General features: G+C 37.2%; 1 protein-coding gene across 1 annotated transcript in view; it reads left to right on the top strand.

Moving 5' to 3' along the window:
* Positions 1-23,543, top strand: part of JMJD1C (jumonji domain containing 1C) — a 551,993-nt gene that overhangs the window by 223,932 nt on the left and 304,518 nt on the right. The window contains exon 2 of the mRNA XM_053692264.1: positions 1,524-1,688. Within this exon, the coding sequence (XP_053548239.1) occupies positions 1,524-1,688 (165 nt within the window). The remainder of the gene's footprint in view (positions 1-1,523; positions 1,689-23,543) is intronic.

The following is a 23,543-nucleotide window of genomic DNA, read 5'->3' as shown; positions in this document are numbered from 1 at the left end:
TGAGTATGTCTAATCTCTAGTTAATTTTATAAGTGCTTATTGGTACCGCAAACTCGTGGTAGCAATAACCAGCCACTTGTAATAAATTAGCGCTCCACACTTTACACCACTGGTACTTTACCCCCGCACACGCAGACCTTATACCCACAGAGATGTAATCTATGTTGGCGCTATAAACACAATGTTGGAAATATGGGGCATATATGGTGGAATTGCTCTAACATTAAATAGACAGTCTAGTCCAAAATAAACTTTCATGATTCAGATAGGGCATGTAATTTTAAACAATTTTCCAATTTACTTTTAGCACCAATTTTGCTTTGTTATCTTGGTATTCTTAGTTGAAAACTAAACCTAGGAGGTTCATATGCTAATTTCTTAGACCTTGAAGGCCGCCTCTATTCTCAAAGCATTTTGAGAGTTTTTCACCACTAAAGGGTGCTAGTTCGTGTCATATAGTTAACACTGTGCTCATGCACGTGGAGTTACCTAGGAGCCAGCAGTGATTGGCTAAAATGCAAGTCTGTCAAAAGAACTGATATAAGGGGGCAGTTTGCAGAGGCTTAGATACAATTTTATCACAGAGGTAAAAAGTGTATTAATAGAACTGTGTTGGTTATGCAAAACTAGGAAATGGGAAATAAAGGGATTATCTATCTTTTAAAAAAAATAAAAATTCTGGTGTAGACTGTCCCTTTAACCCCTTCTGGAAGGGGGTAATATCCCAAACAGAATGCTGGGAATAAATATACCAACTGGCTCTTAAATAAACCAGCAAAAAAATCCCTGCAACACATTTGGCCATACTCCAAATAGCGAGTAATAGTACTAAAATATTAATTTCTTAATTTTGGAAACCAGACCAATCTCCCACCCTAGCCCAATGGATTGATTCTATACATATGACTATACAGTTGGAGGAATACCATTACATGAAAACAACGTGCAAAGACCTCTTTCATGAGTTGCTCTTTATTTGGTAAGATTCCATACACAACAAATACGCTACATGATTTGACGATATAAGACACAACTTAATAACCGTTTAGAGGTTATTTTGGCTGGATATATGCGCCGAGACCTGTACCATTGGATTTACTTTACAAATGACAATCAAAACAAAATGAGGTTATTGATATTAATATTTTGGACATTTAATTAATGCATGTTCTAATTTGATGAACCCAATTCTGTATTTTGAAACTTGTCCATGTGCTGTGTATGTTTGTATGAACTCTATTACTTTTATAAAAGTTTACAACAATAAAAAAAATAGCATTATAAACTTTTTAATTGCAAAATTAGCGCTCCACTTGTATCTAGCCCTAAATGTTATAATATTTTATTGTGCATATGAAAGCTACAAATATGTTAAATAATTATAAGAGTGTGTCAACAAAACACTCCTAATAGGCATGGTATTTTATTTTTTATTTTAATAAACCCCTCCACAGTATTTACAATAGATTTACAAATGCTGTACAAGTAAACCTAAAATATACTTTTGTTTTTCCTCTCTTTAGGTGTATGTGGAGTTTGATGACCTAGAATGGGATAAAAGAGAGTGGGTTAAGATATATGAAGATTTTACAGCTTTTTTTGTTGAGTTCCAGCTGGTCTGGGCTAAGAGGAAGGACCCCAGCCAGGCTCAGGGATCAAAGGTCAAACAGTTCCAGTGGCCGGCATTGGTAAGCAATATTTATGTATTTTACATTGTTACTTGGCAGACCGTTCCTTTTGGCAGAAAGAACATGGGTTTGGCAAATGCATTTTATCTAGAGTCCGTAAATGTCTGTCTGTTTGGAGTAGGAAAAAGAAAACACAAAAAAAAAAGCGGCGTCTTGCCTGGAAATGAACATGACTCATTATACAGTGACACAGAATTTCTCTTTTATCTTCAGTCTAATGGTTTTCTCTTTTGTAGATAAATTGAAATAAAGATCACTAGCTTGAATGCCAGTTCTGTTGCCTAATGGGTTTGTCGGTTATGCTACTGCATACCTCCATATTAATGTGTGATCTTTACTTTCGGTTAATTTAACCCATATATTGTATGGGCTTTTTTTTTTTTTTTTTTTTTAGTAATTTTAGTGCAAAATGAAGGCCTGTGATTTTTTTTTTTTTTTGGTTAGATTTTTAAGCTCCTAATTAGCATTGAAGGGACAGTTTACTATAAAATTGTTTTTACCTTAATGTGTTTCCAATAACCAGCTGCAGAGTATAATATGTGTGAGAAATTGCTCATTTAGGTTTATTTCTGAATTTGAAATAGCTGGTTTTGATCTTTGAAACCACAACCCATCAAAATGGGTTGAGCTTGCAGGGAAATCAGATATCCTTAGTTTATCACTTTCTCTACATACACATGCTTCTTTATATTATCTTTGTAAACCAGCAAGAGAACGAAGACAAATTGATAATAGGAGTAAATTAGAAAGTAAAATTGCATGCTCTATCTGAATAACAAAAGAAAAAAATTGGGTTCAGTGTCCCTTCAATGCTTAGAACACTGGTTTTCAAACCTATACTTAGGACTCCCTAACAGGCCAGGTTTTTAGGATTACCTTGGATGAGAGCAGGTAAAATAACCATGGTTACTAATCAGCTGATTACTTCACTTGTGCTTCAGTTCAGATATCTTCAAATTGTGGTCTGTTAGAGAGGCCTGAGAACAGGTTTAAAAACTAGTGACTTAGAACAATAGAATATTAACATTTTATTACTTATCTCTTCTACCGCCGCTTGGGAGTGTAATTTTTTTCTGGCTATGTTTACACAGATTTTCTTTAAAACTTATGTATAGAAATGTTTAGAATAGGTAGGGATACCACAGGGAAAATGTGGTATTTCAAATGCCAAAATAAAGTAAAAGGTGCTATTTGTAAACAATTTAATAAACCCCAGCAGGTAAAATGGATCATTGGAAACAAATTAAAGGGGAGAAAAAAATAGGGTAAACTGTCCATTTATTAACAAAGCATATATATATATATATATATATATATATATATATATATATATATATAGTGTGATTTACAGAGCAAAGTGAGAACTGTTTACTAGATAGTTTCATGTTTGTGAAACGTTACTTTGATGAGGATACACTGGTCCAAAGGAGAGAGATAATGAAGTGCTGTTGTTCATATGCAGAGTGCGTCATTCAGTGGCCCCTTTAGTCATGTGACTTTATCATTCTTTCCTCCTAACGCTCTGAAGATGGGGGGAGCAGTCAGAAGTCTTTAGAGGTAAAAATATTTTTAAAATATAAAATATGGCAGATTCACATTTTTAAAGTAAGGCTTTTACACACTAGACTTGAAAGGGCATAAAACAGTACACATTTTTAGAGCAGTCCTCTCTTTTTTTTCTTTTTTTTTTTTAATGAGAGGAAGTCAAAGGAGCTTTAAAGGTACAGTAAAGTAAAAATTAAACTTTCATGATTCAGATAGAGTATGTAATTTTAAACAACTTTCCAAAATACTTCGATTATCAAATTAGTTTTGTTTTCTTGGTATCCTTTGTTGAAAAGCATACACAGGTAGGCTCATATGGGCTCAGGAGTATGCATTTGTCTTGGGCTCAGGAGTATGCATTTGTCTTGGGCTCAGGAGTGTGCATTTGTCTTGGACTCAGGAGTATGCATGTGTCTTTAGCACTCTGACAGCTGTGTTTTGCAACCTTGTATGTAGTACTGAGTACAAAAGATACGTGCACCCTCCTGAACTCCTATGAGCCTACCTTGGCTAACTTTTTAACAAAAGATAACAATAGAACAAAGCAAATGTGATAATGCAAGCAAATTGGAAAGTTGTTTAAAATGACATGCTCTATACAAACTTTACTGTCCCTTTTAATAAATACAATTAAAATCTATTCATTTTAAAACCTTTCCTCTTGATTTTTGACTTCTCATGCTGTCTGGTGGTTTGCCCAGCCTGATCAGTTTGTTTCAATAACACTGTACAGTAATGTTGTACTTGGAGAGCACCTGCATATACTGACTGTGTAGGGGTTGGCAGATCTCAGTCGCGATTGGCACATGCTGGTCCATTGATATATTAAAGAGAGTGTTCAGCTTTGTCTTTGTCTGTAAATGCTTATTAAAACATCAGGAATCTGAGCCCATCACTGCTGGGGGTCCCGGGCGTTTTGCTGGGTCACATTATGGGGGCTGTAACCCTTTGACAGCCAGAGAAGTATGTGTTGTCGTCCTGATGGTTTTGTTAACATCTTTACTAATTAACTGGGCTAATCGGCTTCATATGGGGGGGGGGGGGTTATATGCCCTTCTTTTGTCTGCAGCTTGTTGGCAGAGCACAGGTTAAAAAGAGCTTCTTATTATAATTATGTGTTGTGGAAAATTCTATAGGCTTCATGCAGTTTTCTGATCCTTTTGGTTGTATGTATAACTATGTAATTATGCATACTGGGGTATGCATGGTCATAGGGCAATCTATTAATAAGTTTATGTGTATTTAAAGGGATATTAGTACATTCTTGACATAATGATGTATTGAAAGCAAAGATTATCCATATAATTTTTACAATTAAAGGGACAGTTAAGTCCAAAAAAACTTTCATGATTTAAATAGGGAATGTAATTTTAAACAACTTTTCAATTTACTTTTATCACCAATTTTGCTTTGTTCTCTTCGTATTCTTAGTTGAAAGCTAATTCTAGGATGTTCATATGCTAATTTCTTAGACCTTGAAGACTGCCTCTAATCTGAATGGATTTTGACCACTAGAGGGCAATAGTATGTGTTTCATATAGATAACATTGAGCTCATGCACGTGAAGTTACCCTGGAGTGAGCACCGATTGACTAAAATGCAAGTCTGTCAAAAGAACTGAAATAAGGGGGCATTTTGCAGAGGCTTAGATACAAGGTAATCACAGAGGTAAAAAGTGTATTATTATAACTGTGTTGGTTATGCAAAACTGGGGAATGGGTAATAAAGGGATTATCTATATTTTTAAACAACAGCAATTCTAATGATGACTGTCCCTTTAAATTAGTTGTTTATATATAGAAGACATAAATGTAAAGTTAAGTTTCTGTAAATTGCTCTGGTTCCTATAGAGTAATGGGCATTGCCATGTTTGAATTAGTTTCCTTTTTATCTATGTCTTCTGCTGGGGCCAGTTAGGGTTTATAAATCAAACAATAAAGTAGAGTTTGTACAAACAATGCTATGTGGAAACCCTGTTAAATAATCTTATGTTCTACACTGCCTTGTTTGAACAGTCTATTTTATTTCCGGCTTCTTATCTGTCCCTAATTGTTCTCAACAGTAGAGTGAGACTTTATATAGAAGCTTAGTGGAATTTAGAAAACCAACAGTTTTCAGAGTTAAAGGGACAGTCTTGTCAAAAATAAACTTTCCTGATTCAGATAGGGCAAATAATTTTAAACAACTTTCCAATTTATTTTTTCATCAGTTTTGCTGTGTTCTCTTGATATTCTTAGTTGAAGCTAAACATAGGTAAGCTCATATGCTAATTTCTAAGCCCTTGAAGGTCGCCTCTTATCTGAATGCAGTTTGACATTTTGTTCACAGCTAGAGGGCATTAGTTCACATGTGCCATATAGATAACATTGTGCTCACACCCGTGGAGTTACCTAGGAGTCAGCACTGATTGGCTAAAATGCAAGTCTGTCAAAAGAACTGAAATAAAGGGGCAGTCTGCAGAGGCTTAGATACAAGGTAATCACAGAGGTAAAAAGTGCATTAATATAAGCGTGTTGGTTATGCAAAACTGGGGAATGGGTAATAAAGGGATTATCTATTTTATTAAACAATACAAATTCTGGTGTAGGCTGTCCCTTTAAATTACAGGAAAAAGGGACAACATAAATAATAAAAGTATATTGCAAAGTTGTTTTAACTACACGTAATGGAACATTTTATATTACATTCATCTCATACAGTTAAATAGCATCATTTTTTTTTGTAGCCAAGTTTAAAATTTGTGGATTGTTCTGTCCTGTAAACTCAGATCACATGGAAGGTTTCACAAGCCTATCCTTTCACATATGTCCTTTATTAGCAGTTTATCTTATTGTATTGGTTAATACAATGACCGCTTTAAAGGGACAGTGTACTCTAATATTTTTTCCCCTTTAATTTGTTCCCAATGATCCATTTCACCTTCTGGAGTGGATTAAATTATTTACAAATAGCTCATTCACCTTAATTTTCTTATTTGTAATAGCTGATCTTGCCTTTTTTTATCTCTGTGTATATTGACCATTTCTGTGACAAAAAACAAACATGTAAACTAGAAGGTTTGGATAAAATAATGCTCACAGTGGGGCCTGTGACAGAGAGGTACATAATTTTCCATTGTTCTCTCTCTAAGTATTGGCCTTTAAGTAAACACTTATAAAGAAAATTATGAGGACTTTGTATAAATAATTAGACAGAAAAGATGTTGAGGTATATTAAAGATCAGCTCAACATGATGTGTTTCCAATCATACCAGCTGCAGAGTTTAAAATTAATAATACATCAATCCTTTAGGTTTATTTTTTATAAACAATAGCTGGTTTTGCTCATTGAAACCACAACTCAATAGTTGTGGTTTCAATGAGCAAAACCAGCTATTGTTTAAAATTAATAATACATCAATCCTTAAGGTTTATTTTTTATAAACTCTGCAGCTGGTATGATTGGAAACACATTAAGGGGAAAACCATTTTAGAATACACTGCCCCCTTTAAGTCTTGTCACTCAATTCAAAATTAGTTTATGATTGGTTCATCAAAAAAAAAAAAGTATTAGGCAGAGTTTGACCATTGTTAAATAATTACAGCTAACAAGTCATTAATCTCTTCTAATAACGTTCGGACGTTAATCTATTGGAAAACAGCAGGGAAATTAAAAGGTGCTTCCTTTCCCTTTTAAAGGACCAATGAATACAGTAGATTTGCATAATCAACAAATGCATGATAACAAGACAATGCAATAGCACTTAGTCTGAACTTCAAATGAGTAGTAGATTTTTTTTACGACAAATTTTAACGTTATGTCTATTTCCACTCCTCCTGTATCATGTGACAGCCATCAGCCAATCACAAATGCATATAGTATGGTCTGTGAATTCTTGCACATGCTCAGTAGCAGCTTGTGACTCAAAAAGTGTAAATTTAAAAAAGACTGTTCACGTTTTGTTAATGGAAGTAAATTGGAAAGTTGTTTAAAATTGCTGCTCTATCTGAATCATGAAAGTTTAATTTTGACCTGAGTGTCCCTTTAATTATTAAATTAAACGGAAATGACGGAATGAAGTCATGTATTTAGTAACTTCATTCCGTCTGCTTTCTTATAACTGAAAGTTACCTTGGCATGTCCTTTTTTTTGTCTGATAAATTATTTGAGGGTTTAATAGAGAAAAATTGTAGATAATTACTTTTCATTTATACGTAATAGGACACATAAACATATACGATTTAATTTTTTCTCATTGCAAACCTAAAACAGTTTAGTTGTTTAGCTATCTTACGCAAAAGAGCAAATTCCACAGACAAATGTCTATATGGTTTGGCATTTTATGGAGAAAACTCGACAATGAAGAGTTTAAAGGACCAGTCAACACTGCAGATTTGCATAATCAACAAATGCAAGATAACAAGACAATGCAATAGCACTTAGTCTGAACTTCAAATGAGTAGTAGATTTTTTTTTTTCTGACAATTTTAAAAGTTATGTATTTTTCCACTCCCCCTGTACCATGTGACAGCCATCAGCCAATCACAAATGCATTCACTTACCATGTGACAGCTATCAGCCATTCACAAATGCATACACACTTATTCTTGCACATGCTCAGTAGGAGCTGGTGACTCAAAACGTTTAAATATAAAAAGACTCTGCACATTTTGTTAATGGAAGTAAACTGGAAAGTTGTTTAAAGTGGCATGCTCTATCTGAATAATGAAAGTTTAATTTTGATTGAGTGTCCCTTTATTAACTGTGTTGGTTTTACCTCTTAGTTGCTGCAGAGGGCAGCACGTTTTTCTATTCAGTCTGCTCCAGTCATCTAACACACAAAAGGCTTAAGACATTGTACACTAGATTTTTCTTTGCATAAATGTTTTGTAGATGATCTATTTATATAGCCCATCTGGGGTGTTTTTGTAAAAATGTATAGTTTTGCTTATTTTTAAACAACATTGTGCTGATTTTCAGACTCCTAACCAAGCCCCAAAGATTTAAATGTATACTGATGTCTAAAGACTTCAGCTTGCTTCTGTTTGTATAATGGGTCTTTTCATATGCAGGGGAGGGTCTGCTCTTAGTCCCTTTCAGTGGGTGTCTCGGCCTAACCTCATCAACAGTGCTAAATTGGGAGCTTCTTATTAAGTTTTTAAAAGGTTTTATACTGGACTTTTAGATCAGTATCTGTGCATATTCTTTATAGTAGTGTCTATTTGTCTATTACAGTTAAATGCAATTGGTGCATACTGTCCCTTTTAAATGTTTTACACTGTACAACTTATTTGATTTGTAGTTACAGAGATTGTTCTACATTTCACATTTGTTTTATTTAAAACCTAAACTTACTGATGTTCCATTTTGTGTTTGTGTTATTATAAATGATAAGTAATGCAAAATGACGAAGATATATATATATATATATATATATATATATATATATATACATACAGTGTGTGTGTATGTATATATGTATGTGTGTGCGTGTATATATATATATATATATATATATATATATATATATATATATATATATATATATATACACACACACATACATACAGTTGTATGCAAAAGTTTAGGCACCCCTGACAATTTCCATGATTTTTATTTATAAATAATTGGGTGTTTAGATTAGCAATTTCATTTTGATCTATCAAATAACTGAAGGACACAGTAATATTTCAGTAGTGAAATGAGGTTTATTGGATTAACAGAAAATGTGCAATATGCATCAAAACAAAATTAGACAGGTGCATAAATGTGGGCACCCCAACAGAAATATTGCATCAATATTTAGTAGAGACTCCTTTAGCAGAAATAACAGCCTCTAGACGCTTCCTATAGCCTGTAATGAGTGTCTAGTTTCTGTATTGAGATATTTTGGACCATTCCTCCTTGCAAAACATCTCCAGTTCAGTTAGGTTTGATGGTTGTCGAGCCTGGACAGCCCGCTTCAAATCACCCCACAGATTTTCAATGATATTCAGGTCTGGGGGACTGGGATGGCCATTCCAGAACATTGTACTTGTTCCCGGCGTAACTTCAACTTTGTGACTGATTCCTCAACATTATTCTCAAGTATCTGCTGATATTGAGTGGAATCCATGCGACCCTCAACTTTAACAAGATTCCCAGTACCGGCACTAGCCCCATGGCCCCACAGCATGATGGAACATACACCAAATTTTACTGTGGGTAGCAAGTGTTTGTCTTGGAACGCTGTGTTCTTTTGCCGCCATGCATAACGCCCCTTGTTATGACCAAATAACTCAATCTTTGTTTCATCAGTCCACAGCACCTTCTTCCAAAATGAAGCTGGCTTGTCCAAATGTGCGTTTGCATACCTCAAGCGACTCTGTTTGTGGCGTGTGTGCAGAAAAGGCTTCTTCCACGTCACTCTCCCATACGGCTTCTCCTTGTGCAAAGTGCGCTGAATTTTTGAACGATGCACAGTGACACCATCTGCAGCAAGATGATGTTGTAGGTCTTTGGAGGTGGTCTGTGGGCTGTTTTTGACCGTTCTCACCATCCTTTGCCTCTCCGATATTTTACTTGGCCTGCCACTTCTGGCCTTAACAAGAACTGTGCCTGTGGTCTTCCATTTCCTCACTATGTTCCTTACAGTGGACACTGACAGCTTAAATCTCTGATAGCTTTTTGTAGCCTTCCCCTAAACCATAATGTTGAACAATCTTTGTTTTCAGGTCATTTGAGAGTTGTTTTGAGGCCCCCATATTGCCACTCTTCAGAGGAGAGTCAAAGAGAACAACAACTTGCAATTGGCCACCTTAAATACCTTTTTCTCATGATTGGATGCACCTGTCTATGAAGTTCAAGGCTTAATGGGCTCACCAAACCAATTGTGTGTTCCAATTAATCAGTGCTAAGTAGTTACAGGTATTCAAATCAACAAAATGATAAGGGTGCCCAAATGTAAGCACCTGTCTAATTTCATTTTGATGCATATTGCACATTTTCTGTTAATCCAATAAACCTCATTTCACTACTAAAATATTACTATGTCCTTCAGTTATTTGATAGATCAAAATGAAATTGCTGATCCAAACACCCAATTATTTATAAATGAAAATCATGTAAATTGTCAGGGGTGCCTAAACTTTTGCATCCAACTGTATACAGGGGCGTATTACTGCTTAGGCCAACAAGGCACGGGCCTAGGGCGGCAGCTTGGAAGGGGCGGCACTTTTTGGAGTCTGTCTCCACTCTTCTTGTCAAGTGGAGTCTCCAAAAACTATAGCCCAACCTTTTTGCAGTGCATTTACTGTGCTCTACATCTCCCTGACAAATGGAGTCACCCACCCGTCACAACCACAACCATCTCCTTCGCTCAGACCCAACCTGGCTGGGTCCCGAGCACAGTAGCAGTCAGAGCACAGTAGCCGGGAGGGAGAAACTCGCCCTGAGCGTACAGAGACTAGACTACACACCACAAGCTCCTCCCTAAAAGCACAGTGACAAGGAGGGAACCAAGGTGGAGGACACGCCGGCCAGTGAGTGGTAGCCACCTGCAATAAGCAAAGCCAGTTACTAGTACTTGGGGGTGGGGGCGGTCCGGTAAAGCAGCCAGCAGACGGGAGTGACCGGGAGCGGCCACCAGGTGAGCACACAGAGCCGTAACAATCAAGTCCGTAAAGGTACTGATTTAATTTGTATAGTATGTGCTGGTTTGTCTAACGTCAACACAGCCAGGAGGAAATGAATAGAAGACTAAGAGGGCAGTAGGTAGTGTTAGGGAAAGATCCCTTATCTACTGTGCAGGTCTGGGAAGGGATAAATATTACGTATTAATAATGACCGTATTGAGAGGAATTGTAACCGTGTCCCAAACAATTGCAGCACAAACATGATAATAGATTGGGGAAAAATGGGGAATAATGAATATATTATGTTGTAGTGTCACAAACATCTTGGTGTTCGAGATCGATGGTTCTTTCTTGGTTATACCTACTTACTTTAAACCCCACCTTTTCATTTGACTCAATGTTACATATGGGGAAAGATCCAATGTGAGTGTGACTGATATATATATACTTGTTATGGGACTTTCTATATAAAAAAGGCAATAAAATTCTATATAGCGCATTGCTGAGGTTGTAATGAGAGATTCCCTGAACTGTGACAGTAACGTTCTAGGTAGTTGCTCTCTCTTTCTGCCTTTTGGTTTGACCTTCCTACAATTGCTGTTTCTAGGTTGCATTGGGACTGTGCTTCTTTCAAACCCCCATAGTGAGCAACAGCTCACATATCATCTAATATTTTTCCTCCCACACTACAGCTGTGTTTTTGCTGAAGAACCCATAAAAAAAAAAACAGTGCGAAGCCCAGTTCCAAGCAGCTGACAGAAGATAATCAAACGTTCTAATCCTATAATAGGCCCCACAGAATTGTAATCTGATATTTTAGTTTTCACAAATTCACTCCTTAAAGAATCAAAGCTCAAAAAAATCTCTACAAGTCTCTTTATATATTTCTTAAAGGGAAATTAACTCTAAATAAATCATTGCTTGTTGTAATTCAGAGCAAAGATTAGCTTGAGAATAATTTGTACATGTATTTTTAAAAAATTATATCAGTTGTTTAACCCCTTAATGACCACAGCACTTTTCCATTTTCTGTCCGTTTGGGACCTATTTATACATTTCTGCAGTGTTTGTGTTTAGCTGTAATTTTCCTCTTACTCGTTTACTGTACCCACACATATTATATACCGTTTTTCTCGCCGTTAAATGGACCTTCTAAAGATACCATTATTTTCATCATATCTTTTAATTTACTATAAAAAAAATGATAAAATATGAGGAAAAAATGGAAAAAACACACTTTTTCTAACATTGACCCCCAAAATCTGTTACACATCTACAATCACCAAAAAACACCCATGCTAAATAGTTTCCAAATTTTGTCCTCAGTTTAGAAATACCCAATGTTTACATGTTCTTTGCTTTTTTTGCAAGTTATAGGGTAATAAATACAAGTAGCACTTTGCTATTTCCAAACCATTTTTCTTCCAAAATTAGCGCTAGTTACATTGGGACACTGATATCTTTCAGGAATCCCTGAATATCCCTTGACATGTATAGATTTTTTTTTAGAAGACAACCTAAAGTATTGATCTAGGCCCATTTTGGTATATTTCATGCCACCATTTCACCGCCAAGTGCAATCAAATAAAAATAAAATTGTTCACTTTTTCACAATTTTTTTCACAAACTTTAGGTTTCTCACTGAAATTATTTACTAACAGCTTGTGCAATTATGGCACAAATGGTTGTAAATGCTTCTCTGGGATCCCCTTTGTTGAGAAATAGCAGACATATATGTGTTTGGCGTTGCTTTTTGGTAATTAGAAGGCTGCTAAATGCCGCTGTGCATCACACGTGTATTATGGCTAGCAGTGAAGGGGTTAATTAGGGAGCATGTAGGGAGCTTGCAGGGTTAATTTTAGCTTTAGTGTAGAGATCAGCCTCCCACCTGACACATTACACCCACTGATCCCTCCCAAACAGCTCTCTTCCCTCCCCCACCCCACAATTGTCCCTGCAGAAAGTCTGCCAGTACTAAAATAATAGCCATCTTTGATTTTTTTAAAAAATAAGCATATTTACATATGCTGCTCTGTAGGATCCCCCCTTAGCCCCCAACCTCCCTGATCCCCCCCCAAACAGCTCTCTAATCCTCCCCCTCTAACGTATTGGTAGCCATCTTGGGTACTGGCAGCTGTCTGCCAGTACCCAGTTTACAATAATATATATATATTTTTTTATATTTTTGTATATTTTTTCTGTAGTGTAGCTTGCCCCCCCAAAGACCAACCCCCCACCCCCTCCCAGATCCCTTAGATCATTTTTATTTTATTTTTGTATCCCCCTCTCTGCCACTTTTTGTAAAATCTTTTTCTGCAGTGTAGCGGTTCCCACCTGCTCCCTACCTGTGCATGCCCCCCCCGCCGATCTCTCCCACGAGCCCGCCCCCTCCACATCACACGGCCCATCGATGGCCGTCCATCCTTTGTTTAAGAAATAGCAATGCACATGGTGAGCCAATCACACAAGGCATCTATGTGCAGCTACCAATCAGCAGCTTCTGAGCCTATCTAGATATGATTCTCAGCAAAGGATATCAAGAGAATGAAGTAAATTACATAATAGAAGTAAATTAGAAGTTTGTTTAAAATTGCAGACTCTGGCCCCTATTTATGAAAGTCTGGCGGACCTGATCCTACAGTGCGGATCAGGTCCGCCAGACCTTGCTGAATATGGCGAGCAATATGCTCGCCGTATTCAGCATTGCACCAGCAGCTCATAAGAGCTGCTGGTGCAACGTCGCCTCCTGCTAACTTGCGGCCAATCGGCCGCCAGCAGGGGGGTGTCAATCAACCCGATTGTACTCGATCGGGTTGATTTCCGGCGATGTCTGTCCACCTGCTCAGAGCAGGCGGACAGGTTATGGCGCAGCGGTCTTTGTGACCGCTGCTTCATAACTGCTGTTTCTGCAGGCTCGCCAGAGACACGGCGCATCCAGCTCCATTCAGAGTTTGATAGATAGGCCCCTCTATCTAAATCATAAAACAAAAAAATTGGGTTTAATGTCCCTTTAAATTACAGGAAAGCAGAACAAAATAAATAATGAAAGTATATGTGTTTTTTACTACATGTAATTAAACAATTTCTATTAATATCTTGAGGTATTTAATGTCCCTTTAAGCCATTGTCTACGATACAGTATTTGCTACTGAGTAAAACAGTACACCAGTTACTGTAAACACCTGTTTTGATCACTAACACAAATAAAGGTCTTAATAATAAAACTTTAATGGGATATTTACATAAGTTTTAAGACCAATCCCACCCATTGTGGCTTTCATTAACTTAAATGTCTGTAAATAGAAGCCTGATGGAAACGATTTAACGACTGAGTACTTTACAATCTCTTGTGTGAGGCAATGTTTTTGTTAAAGCAACTTAACAGGGAAATGATAAATTACTTTACTAGCTCCGCTTCAAAGGGATATTTTTGTCTTTAAAAATGAAAGTGTATGTTAAGTCATGTTTAATGAGCCATATTATTTGTTTGTTTAAAAAAAATAAAAAATGTAGTTTACTTTTGTTCTTAAAGGGACACTAAACCCAAACATTTTCTTTCATGATTCAGATAGAAGTAAATTGGAAAGTTGTTTAAAATTGAATTCTCTATTATCTAATATGCTTTATTTTTTTAGATATCCTTTGTTAAAGAAATAGCAATGCACATGGGTGAACCAATCACATGAGGCATCTATGTGCAGGCACCAATCAGCAACTACTGAGCCTATCTAGATATGCTATTCAGCAAAGAAAATCAAGAGAATGAAGCAAATTAGATAATAGAAGTAAATTAGAAAGTTGTTTAAAATTGCATGCTCTATCTAAATCATGAAAGAAAAAATGTGGGTTTAATGTCCCTTTAAGCCCATTTTGATGCTCCCACAGCCAGTCTGTCCCATATTGATTTACAGTTTATTGATTATTTTTTATAATTTTTTTTAATAGGACACCTACTCCATTACATTACAGAAATAATTTATTATCTTAGCTAGCTTCTGTAAAGGGTGCTTACTATTTTATTTAATACTAGTTCAACAATGTTTTTTTTATATTATATATATTCTTGTTAGATTTTATATATTACGTATATGTGTATGCACATGTACTTGAGTCTATCTTTGTGTTTATTTGCTTTTTTCTGTCTTTCTATCTGTGAGAACTAATCAGTACAAGTATATGTAGAAAACACCTCTACGTGTTCAAGCAGCCAGAAAAAAAACTGTTAAAGTGTAGCGCATGTGCAGTATCATTAAAGGGACAGTATACTATAACATTGTTTTTCCCTTAATGTGTTTCCAATTACTTTTTTTTACCAGCTGCAGAGTATAAAATGTATGAGATTTGCTTTTTAAGGCTTATTTGTGTATATGAATTAGCTGATTTTGTTTTTTGAAGCCACAACCTAATAAAATGGGTTGAGCTTGTAGGTATAATCAGATCTCATTACTTTATCACATTGTGTACATATACCTGCTTCTTTATCTTATATCTGTCCATAAACCAATCACCAATATTTAGAAAGAACAATGGAAAATTGTTCTTCTACTGGTTGTGTTAACTAGGGATGCACCGAAATTTCGGCCGCAGAAAGTTTCGGCCGAAAATTGCATTTTTCTTTATTTTGTTTTTCGGTTTTTTTGCCTATTATTTTCGGTAAAATTATTGTGTAGCATATTTCAAATTTGATGCCAGCCTAGAGCTGCTGTTTGAGTTCATTATTTGACTTACTGTTTTGCATATAATAATAGTTTCTATGACTATACTTTATTTTGATAATTAGTAAAAAAAAAAACCCGGTTAAATCTGATTCTGTTACACAGAACTAAATAAAGAATAATAATAGCGATGCACCAAAATCTGGGCCTCCGAAAATGTGCAAATTCCAATTTCGGCCCAAAGAGGACCAAAATGGCTAAAAATATACAGCCCTCCCCTGTTCTATTGAGTTAAATGTCTATCCTTAGCATAAGGTGAGCAGCACAGCACTGGCATGGTACACAGAGCACACACATAAGTACCATGACATAATGATATTTGAAACCAGCAGTGGCCTTTTTTTTTTTTTTTTTTTTGAAGGAAACTAAAGTTCTGAATACAGTTTTCAAAGAAGGATAAGTAACATGTTTATAAACACTTGATATTATCAGACACAGCCCTAAGCACACACAGTGAATATGTATAAGCCTTATATACAGTGCTCATACAACAGCCTCTTGTGCGTAGACATTTTATTCGCCTGAGGCAAATATGCGTGCACACTATATAAGCATAAGCCCCAAGCTTGCACACAGTTGGTACAAATTAGCACCCACCAGACAGTGTATACAAAAAAAGCACAGTAACTTTCTATAACCACCTTGCACGTAAGGTTGTAGCTAAGTCCGGTGGTCCTGGTGATAGGTGACAGACAGACAGACTCCATTTGAGGCTCTGGACATATAATCTGACGGGTCAGTGTGAGACCCAAACCAGGAACTAGGCAGAGATACGATGAGAGACGATCAGGTGCAGCCATGCCTATCGCACGGATAACTACACCCAAAAACAAAACACATGTCCACCTTGCATTGTTGTCTGGCTATAACCACGCTCTCCCTTGTAGAGCTCCACCAGTTTCACTGCAGATTACGCCCTACGGTACAAGTGACCACGCCCATTTGTTGGAGCTTTCCCGCCTACAAGTTCTCTCAGCTACACACACACACACACACACACACACTGTAGTTAAAAAAAGAAAAGAAAAAAATGTGGTTTTCGGCCAGGGGCATCCTGAATTTTCGGTATCGGTTTCGGTCCAGAATTTTCATTTCATTGCATCCCTAGAGTTAACACAGCATGGCCCTAGTGTTAACACAGCATGGCCTCGAGACCAAAAACTTTCAGGATGGGTGGGGATACCAGAGGCTAAATAAACTATTTCATATGCCAATATAAGGGTAATGGAAATACTTGTAAACAATTTAATACACTCCAGCAGGTAAAGTGGATCATTGTGAACAAATTAAAGGGGAGAACATTTTTGAGTAAACTGTCCCTTTAACCACGCCCTCATATGTGGTATCTATAGAAACGTTTGTACTATATATGACATGGTATTGCTGAAATCAAAACAAAAATATAAGCTATATACCCAAAGTGAAAATGTATTAATTATTTAGGCTTTCATTATAAGCTATATACTCAAAGTGAAAATGTATTAATTATTTAGGCTTTCATTAACACTCTATGATATGTGTCGGGAGGGGTGGGGAGGGGGTATACAAGGTTTACTGGTGAATACTAGTGAGAGTAAGACTACAGTAAGTTAGTGATTAACAGAGGTTTTTGTTGTAGTTTTCCCTTCGGTGCTATTGACAGCTATCCAGCCTGTATCTGTAATTGACTAAATGAGCTTTTGTCATTAGCATTTTACTGGTTGCGTGTCAGGCTTTTTGCCTCTTCATCTTCACGCTTGATTCGTTACGCTCATTTGTCAAGAAATAATACTATGTGAACACATTACCTGGCAGCTAATTCTTTTCCTGGAGAACGAGACAGAATTGCACATGGCTCTGTTTTTTCACATGCTGCTCTGTAACTGTTTAAAGAGACCAACAGAATAGGCCTTAATTACTGTGGTCCCTCCTTGTGGAGTGTTTCATTGTGCCAGTTTTTCTGAAATAAATATATATATAAAAAAAATATTGTTAAGAAATTTCCTGTGTCTGTCATCCACTTTGGTTTTTTGGTTACAGTTCATTTTGAGAAAAAAAACAAAAAACTTATGAAGTAGTTGGGTGCGGCAGTGTAATCTTTTCTAATACTAAATCATTTTCAGCTATCCAAAGCACAATTGAATTGCATAATTTAACATAAATGTATTTAATGAAAATTTGTGCAATAAAAATTGAAAACTTTTAATATTATTAAATGTTAGCTTAAACTGATTGTAAAGTTTAATTAATAAGTGCCCGGTATCTAAAAATAATCTTAAAAACAAGGGGCACTTTTAATTTATTAAACGTTACAATGACGCTTCTTTTTTAAAATATTTACCATAGTGTTATGGAAAACAGACCGCCGATCCTCTGCCCGTATCTCCTAATGAATTTAGAATATCAACGACGAATCCGACTTCCTCCAATCGTTGCGTGCTCCACGAGCTGCATGCCAAAGGGGGCACGGAACGATTGGAGGAAGCCGGATTCATCATCGATATGCTCAATACAGTAGGAGATGCGGGTGGGGGCTCAGTAGTCTGTTTTTTTCATAACGCAATGGTAAAAAAAAAAAAATGTCGGGCACTTATTCCTTAAACTTTACAATCACTTTAATGCTGTCTAAAATTTTGCTGTGGTCGGTAAAATCAGCCGGGTGGTGCACCCACTAAAAAAGTCCTTGGGAGAATAAATAAATATATATATAATTAAAGTTTAATTTGACTTTTATGTTCCTTTTAATAGAATAATATCCATAAAGACATTTTCATCATGAAGCGCTTTTATTCTTCAACCTCCAAAAAAAACAGCTGAATAGAGGATAAATTTAATGTTTGGAAAACTATGTCTTCTGACGATTAGTGTTTGCTCTAATTGTGTGAGAGACCATACTCATAAACAAACAGTGAAATTCTCCGTCTGCTTGCCCAGGATAAATTCAAGTGTTGCTGACAGGGAATGTCAGGGTGTTTTTTTTTTCACTTGGCTTCTGCTCATATCTGCATGCAAGGATAGACATCCGCTTGTTCACGGATCACTCAGGCTACAGCGTTCTGATAGCAGATAATTCTTATGTTGTACAGGGCCGCCCTGCTATAAGAGGTTAGAAAAACAGAGTAAAAAAGATTCTTATTACTTGTTTCCATTTGTGAAGCTTTATATTGTCCACCCTAAACGATTTAGTATATAATTCACTATATGAATATGAAAAGTCTGATTAAAAATAAATATATGGAGATTTGATTTTGAATCCTGGCTTTCTAGTTAAAGGAACATTGTATTCATAAATAAATTAAAGCTGTTTAAAGGGCCATTTAGTGAAAAAAAATTACTATAATTATAGACCCTGCAACTCTGTGTTAAACCCCCCCCCCCCCCCCCCCCCCCCCCACAAAAGGTACCAATCTCTGCAGCAGTCGTGAGACTACTACTTCTGACTGAGACAGTGACAGAACTGCAGGTTGGAAAACCAAGACATATTCAAGACAATGCTAATGTACTTACTTTGCATTTGAAATGAGCAGTAGAATATTTCTGGTAAATTTTAAAGTTAATCCAATTTTCCCTCCTCCGTATCATGTGACAGCCACCAGCCAATTACAAAATGCATATACGTATATATACAGTGCAGTCTTGCACATGCTCAGTAGGAGCTGTAGCCTCAAAACATGTGCACACATTTATTTTATTTTTTTAATGATATATTGCAAAGTAGTTTTAAATTGTATAATCTATCTGAATCATGACACTTTAATTTTGACTTTAGTGGCCCTTTAACTATGTGTCTAACCCTTTTCTGGGGGTTAAACACATAGACTTGTAGGGTCGTTGTTTTTTTTTCTTATTCACTGGAATGGTCCTTTAAATATTAATTAAAACAAATACAATATTGTTTGTGTAGTACCTACTAGGGCTTATTGGCTGATGAGTACTTAATGCTAACACTTATTGCTTGATGAGTACAGTATTAAATTATAGGATAAGTTGGCAAAACAAATAATTAAAGTCCATTGCAAGGTTTCTTTTTAGCATGCATAGATAAACTAAATAATGTTATCAGCATTGTATTGAGGTTATTCACTGCCTTCCTCTAGTTATGGGTGGGGGTGTGAGGCCATGTTGAAATCTTTTACTACATTCCTGTACCTTCAGTGTAACCTAAGTTCCATCATGGCAGCTCCTATGATTAGAGGGGTTGCATGAGTGTTTGGTGTCCTTTTAAAGGCACAGTGTACCCAGGGAAGAAGCAAATAACAGTTCATTGTATTTAAAGGGCTGGGCTCTTTCCCCCCCCCCCCCCCCTCACCTCAGGGAGGCTGATTTCTTCTAAAGCTGAGCTTTCTTTTCACCTGAAACCCCATTTTACATTGGAATATTTGCTACAGGATTTGTTAAGACTTTACAAATTAATGATGATAACAATAATAATAATGTTGTACAAAAATACAGTATGGGATGTACTTAAAGGGATATAAAACCCAATTTCTTTCTAATGACACGTTGGGAATATCTTTCCTGACCAGCAGGAGGAGGCAAAGAACACCACAGCAAAGCTGTTAAATACCTACCTACCCACAATCCCCAGTCATTCTCTTTGTTTGTATTAGTTGCAAGGAGGGGTAAAGTTTGGTGTCTGATTCTTCAATCAAGAGTTTGTTATTTTTAAAGCAGAGCAGGTTTGCTGTGGTCTTTTTCTGGGGTCTAGCCGTAGTCCATGTCAGTCTCTTCAGTAGAGCAGTGGTGGCTTTTAAGTATTTGGGAACTTGTGGGGTATAATCCCCACTATGCCTCTCAAGTAGTTTGTTGCTGCCCTTTTTTGAAAGCCTGAGTAGGTTTACTCAGTCTTTTTTCTTTTTTCCACAGGTCCATGTGAGGGATGATAAATTTCAAACCTTGTGAGCTGCCCTGCATAATGAATGAAAGCATTTATCTGAATAAAGTATTTTTTTATTGTTTATTTTATTCTTTGTGGGAAATATGGACCAAGAGGACCTGCAAGCTGTTACTTGTTCTTTATGTATGGATGCAAATGTGGAACCACCTATCCCTTTTTGTTCCTCATGTATTGAGAGAACACTGCATAACAGGTATACAATTTTTGATTCTGAGCCATCATTGTCTAAGGCGGATGTTGTTCAGGGGTCTCCAGTTCAAGCTATTCCGCAGCTTTCTCCTCAAACGTCCCAATCCTTATCCTCTTCTCATGCAGTGCCCTGTGTTTCCTCTCAGGTTGGTTTTTCTTTGCAGGATATGGCTATCCATATATCCTTGGCAGTATCTGAGGCTTTGTCCACTTTTACTATGTTGCAGGGGAAGCGCAAAAGGAAGTATAAGGTTTCTGATTCAGTTGCAGTTATGTCAAATGTTTCTTCCCATAGGTCGGAGAAAGAAGATACTTCTGTAGCGTCTGAGGGTGAAATCTCAGATTCTGACAGTGTAATTCCTTCTTTTGATTCTGAGGCCGTTTCCTTCAGGTTTAAGCTAGAGCACCTCCGTTTGTTGCTTAAGGAGGTTTTGGCTACCTTGGATGACTCTGACGGGACGGTCATAGTTACTCCTAAGAAGTCCAGTAAGCTTAATACGTTTTTTGACGTTCCTTCCATGGTGGAAGTGTTTCCTGTTCCAAATCGTGTTTCCGAGATTATTTCTCAGGAGTGGGAGAAACCTAGGATTCCTTTTTCTCCTTCTCCATTTTTTTAGGAAGATGTTTCCAATTGCTGATTCTATCAAGGAATCTTGGCAGACGGTTCCCAATGTGGAGGGAGCAGTTTCTACTTTCGCTAAGAGAACCACTATTCCTATTGAGGACAGCTGTTCTTTTAAGGATCCTATGGATAAGCAGTTGGAGGCATTACTTAAAACAATGTATGTTCACCAGGGGTTACAATGGCAGCCTGTGGTGTGTATTGCTACTGTCACCAGTGCGGCAGCCTATTGGTTTGATGCGTTGTCTGATTCTATTCAGCAGGATACTCCGCTTGAGGAGATTCAGGATAAGATCAAAGCTCTGAAGTTAGCCAATTCCTTTATTGCAGATGCTTCCTTACAGGTCTTAAAGTTGGGAGCAAAGATTTCTGGCTTTGCTTTACTGGTGCGCAGAGCCTTATGGTTGAAGTCCTGGTCTGCGGATGTTTCTTCTAAATCTAAGCTTTTGTCCTTTCCTTACAAGGGTAAGACCTTGTTTGGGCTTGGTTTGGCTGAGATTATTTCTGATATTACGGGAGGAAAGGGGCATTCTCTCCCTCAGGATAAGAGAAATAAACAGAAAGGTCATCAGAGTAATTTTCGTTCTTTTCGTAACTTCTCTGGTAAATCTTCCTCTTCCTCCTCCAAGCAGGAAGTATCTAAACCCTCTTGGAAGTCCAATCAGTCCTGGAGCAAGGGGAAGCAATCTAAGAATCCGGTTGCTGACTCAAAGTCAGCATTAAGGGTCTGCCCCCGATCCAGGAGTTGATCTGGTGGGGGGGCAGACCCTTTCAAGCTTGGGTTTGGGATGTCCTGGATCCCTGGGCGGTAGAGATTGTGTCCCAGGGATACAAGGTAGAGTAAAGTTTCTCAGAGTTCCGTCTTTCAAGATGGACATTTTTCGTTCCATTCTTACTTTGGTTCAGGAAGGTCAGTTCATGACCACTGTAGATTTAAAGGATGCGCATCTGCATATTCCGATCCACAGGGACCATTACAGGTTTCTGAAGTTGGCATTTCTGGACCAACATTTTCAGTTTGTGGCCCTTCCTTTTGGTCTTGCAACAGCTCTTCTGGTTCAGGCGCCATCTTTTCAACTAGCAAGCTCCCACACAGAGTTGTTGTTGTCTTTTATGCACTCCCACGGTTGGAAGGTGAATTTAGGAAAAAGTTCCTTGAATCCGGCTACAAGGGTGGTATTCTTGGGAACCATCATAGATTCTCTAGAAATTAAGATTTTTCTGACAGAAGCAAGAAGAACGAAGATCTTCAACTCATGTCTTGCTCTTCAGTCCTCTCTTCGGCTATCAGTGGCCCAGTGTATGGATTTTTTTAAAAATTAATTTTCAAAAAGCTTTATTGAATAGCTTAAAGTACACAATAGAAACATAACATAACACAAATCAATTCACTTAAGTGTACAGATTAGAATCAAGTTTTGTACATATCCAACATATGAATTAATTTTCTTTTCACATGAGTCAATTGTATCCAATGGAACAACTTACTTTCTTTTGTACTTAGGGTAAATGATCTCATAGGAGGTATTATCATCTCATATGTAAAGATCCTTAGAGCAATATAAATCAATACCGTAGCTGAGTATTGCAAGGATGTGTATTCCCTATGTTGCAGTTTAGATGTGTGATGTATGGTAATGATACATTACTCCCAGCAGAATCTGTGTAGCCTGCACATCACATGAGTACAGTACAGAAGTGAAAGAACAGAAGGCAGGAAAAGAGAAGAGAGGGGGGAAGAAGGGGAGATAAAAAAAGGGGGAAGGGAGGGGAAATAGGGTAAGGGGTATGGGTACATCCAAGGAGGAAGGGGAAGGAACCAGTCCATAGACCTTAGTGGTTATTTAAGTACTTGTAGGTACCTAAGGAGGTTCCAGTGTATGGATTTTATTGGTCTGATGGTTAGTCATGGACATCATTCCGTTTGCTCGGTTCCATATCAGGCCTCTGCAGTTATGCATGCTCAGACAATGGAACAGGGATTATGCAGATCTGTCTCCAAAGATTGTTCTAGATCAGAAGACAAGAAATTCTCTTCTGTGGTGGTTGTCTCAGGATCTTCTCTTCCAGGGAACCTGCTTTCGCAGACCTTCCTGGGTGATTGTGACCATGGATGCCAGTCTGCTGGGATGGGAAGCTGTCTGGGGCTCTTTAAAGGCTTAGGGTCTATGGACTCTGGAGGAATCGGTTCTCCCCGTTAATATATTATAGAGCTGAGGGCAATCCTCAATGCTCTTTTGACTTGGCCTCAGCTTTAGCCCAGTTTATCAGGGTTCAGTCGGACAATATTACGTCAGTGGCTTACATCAATCATCA

This window comes from Bombina bombina, chromosome 9, assembly GCF_027579735.1.
Source record: "Bombina bombina isolate aBomBom1 chromosome 9, aBomBom1.pri, whole genome shotgun sequence".
Lineage (NCBI taxonomy): Eukaryota > Metazoa > Chordata > Amphibia > Anura > Bombinatoridae > Bombina > Bombina bombina.
This window is presented reverse-complemented; position numbering and strand designations above follow the sequence as displayed.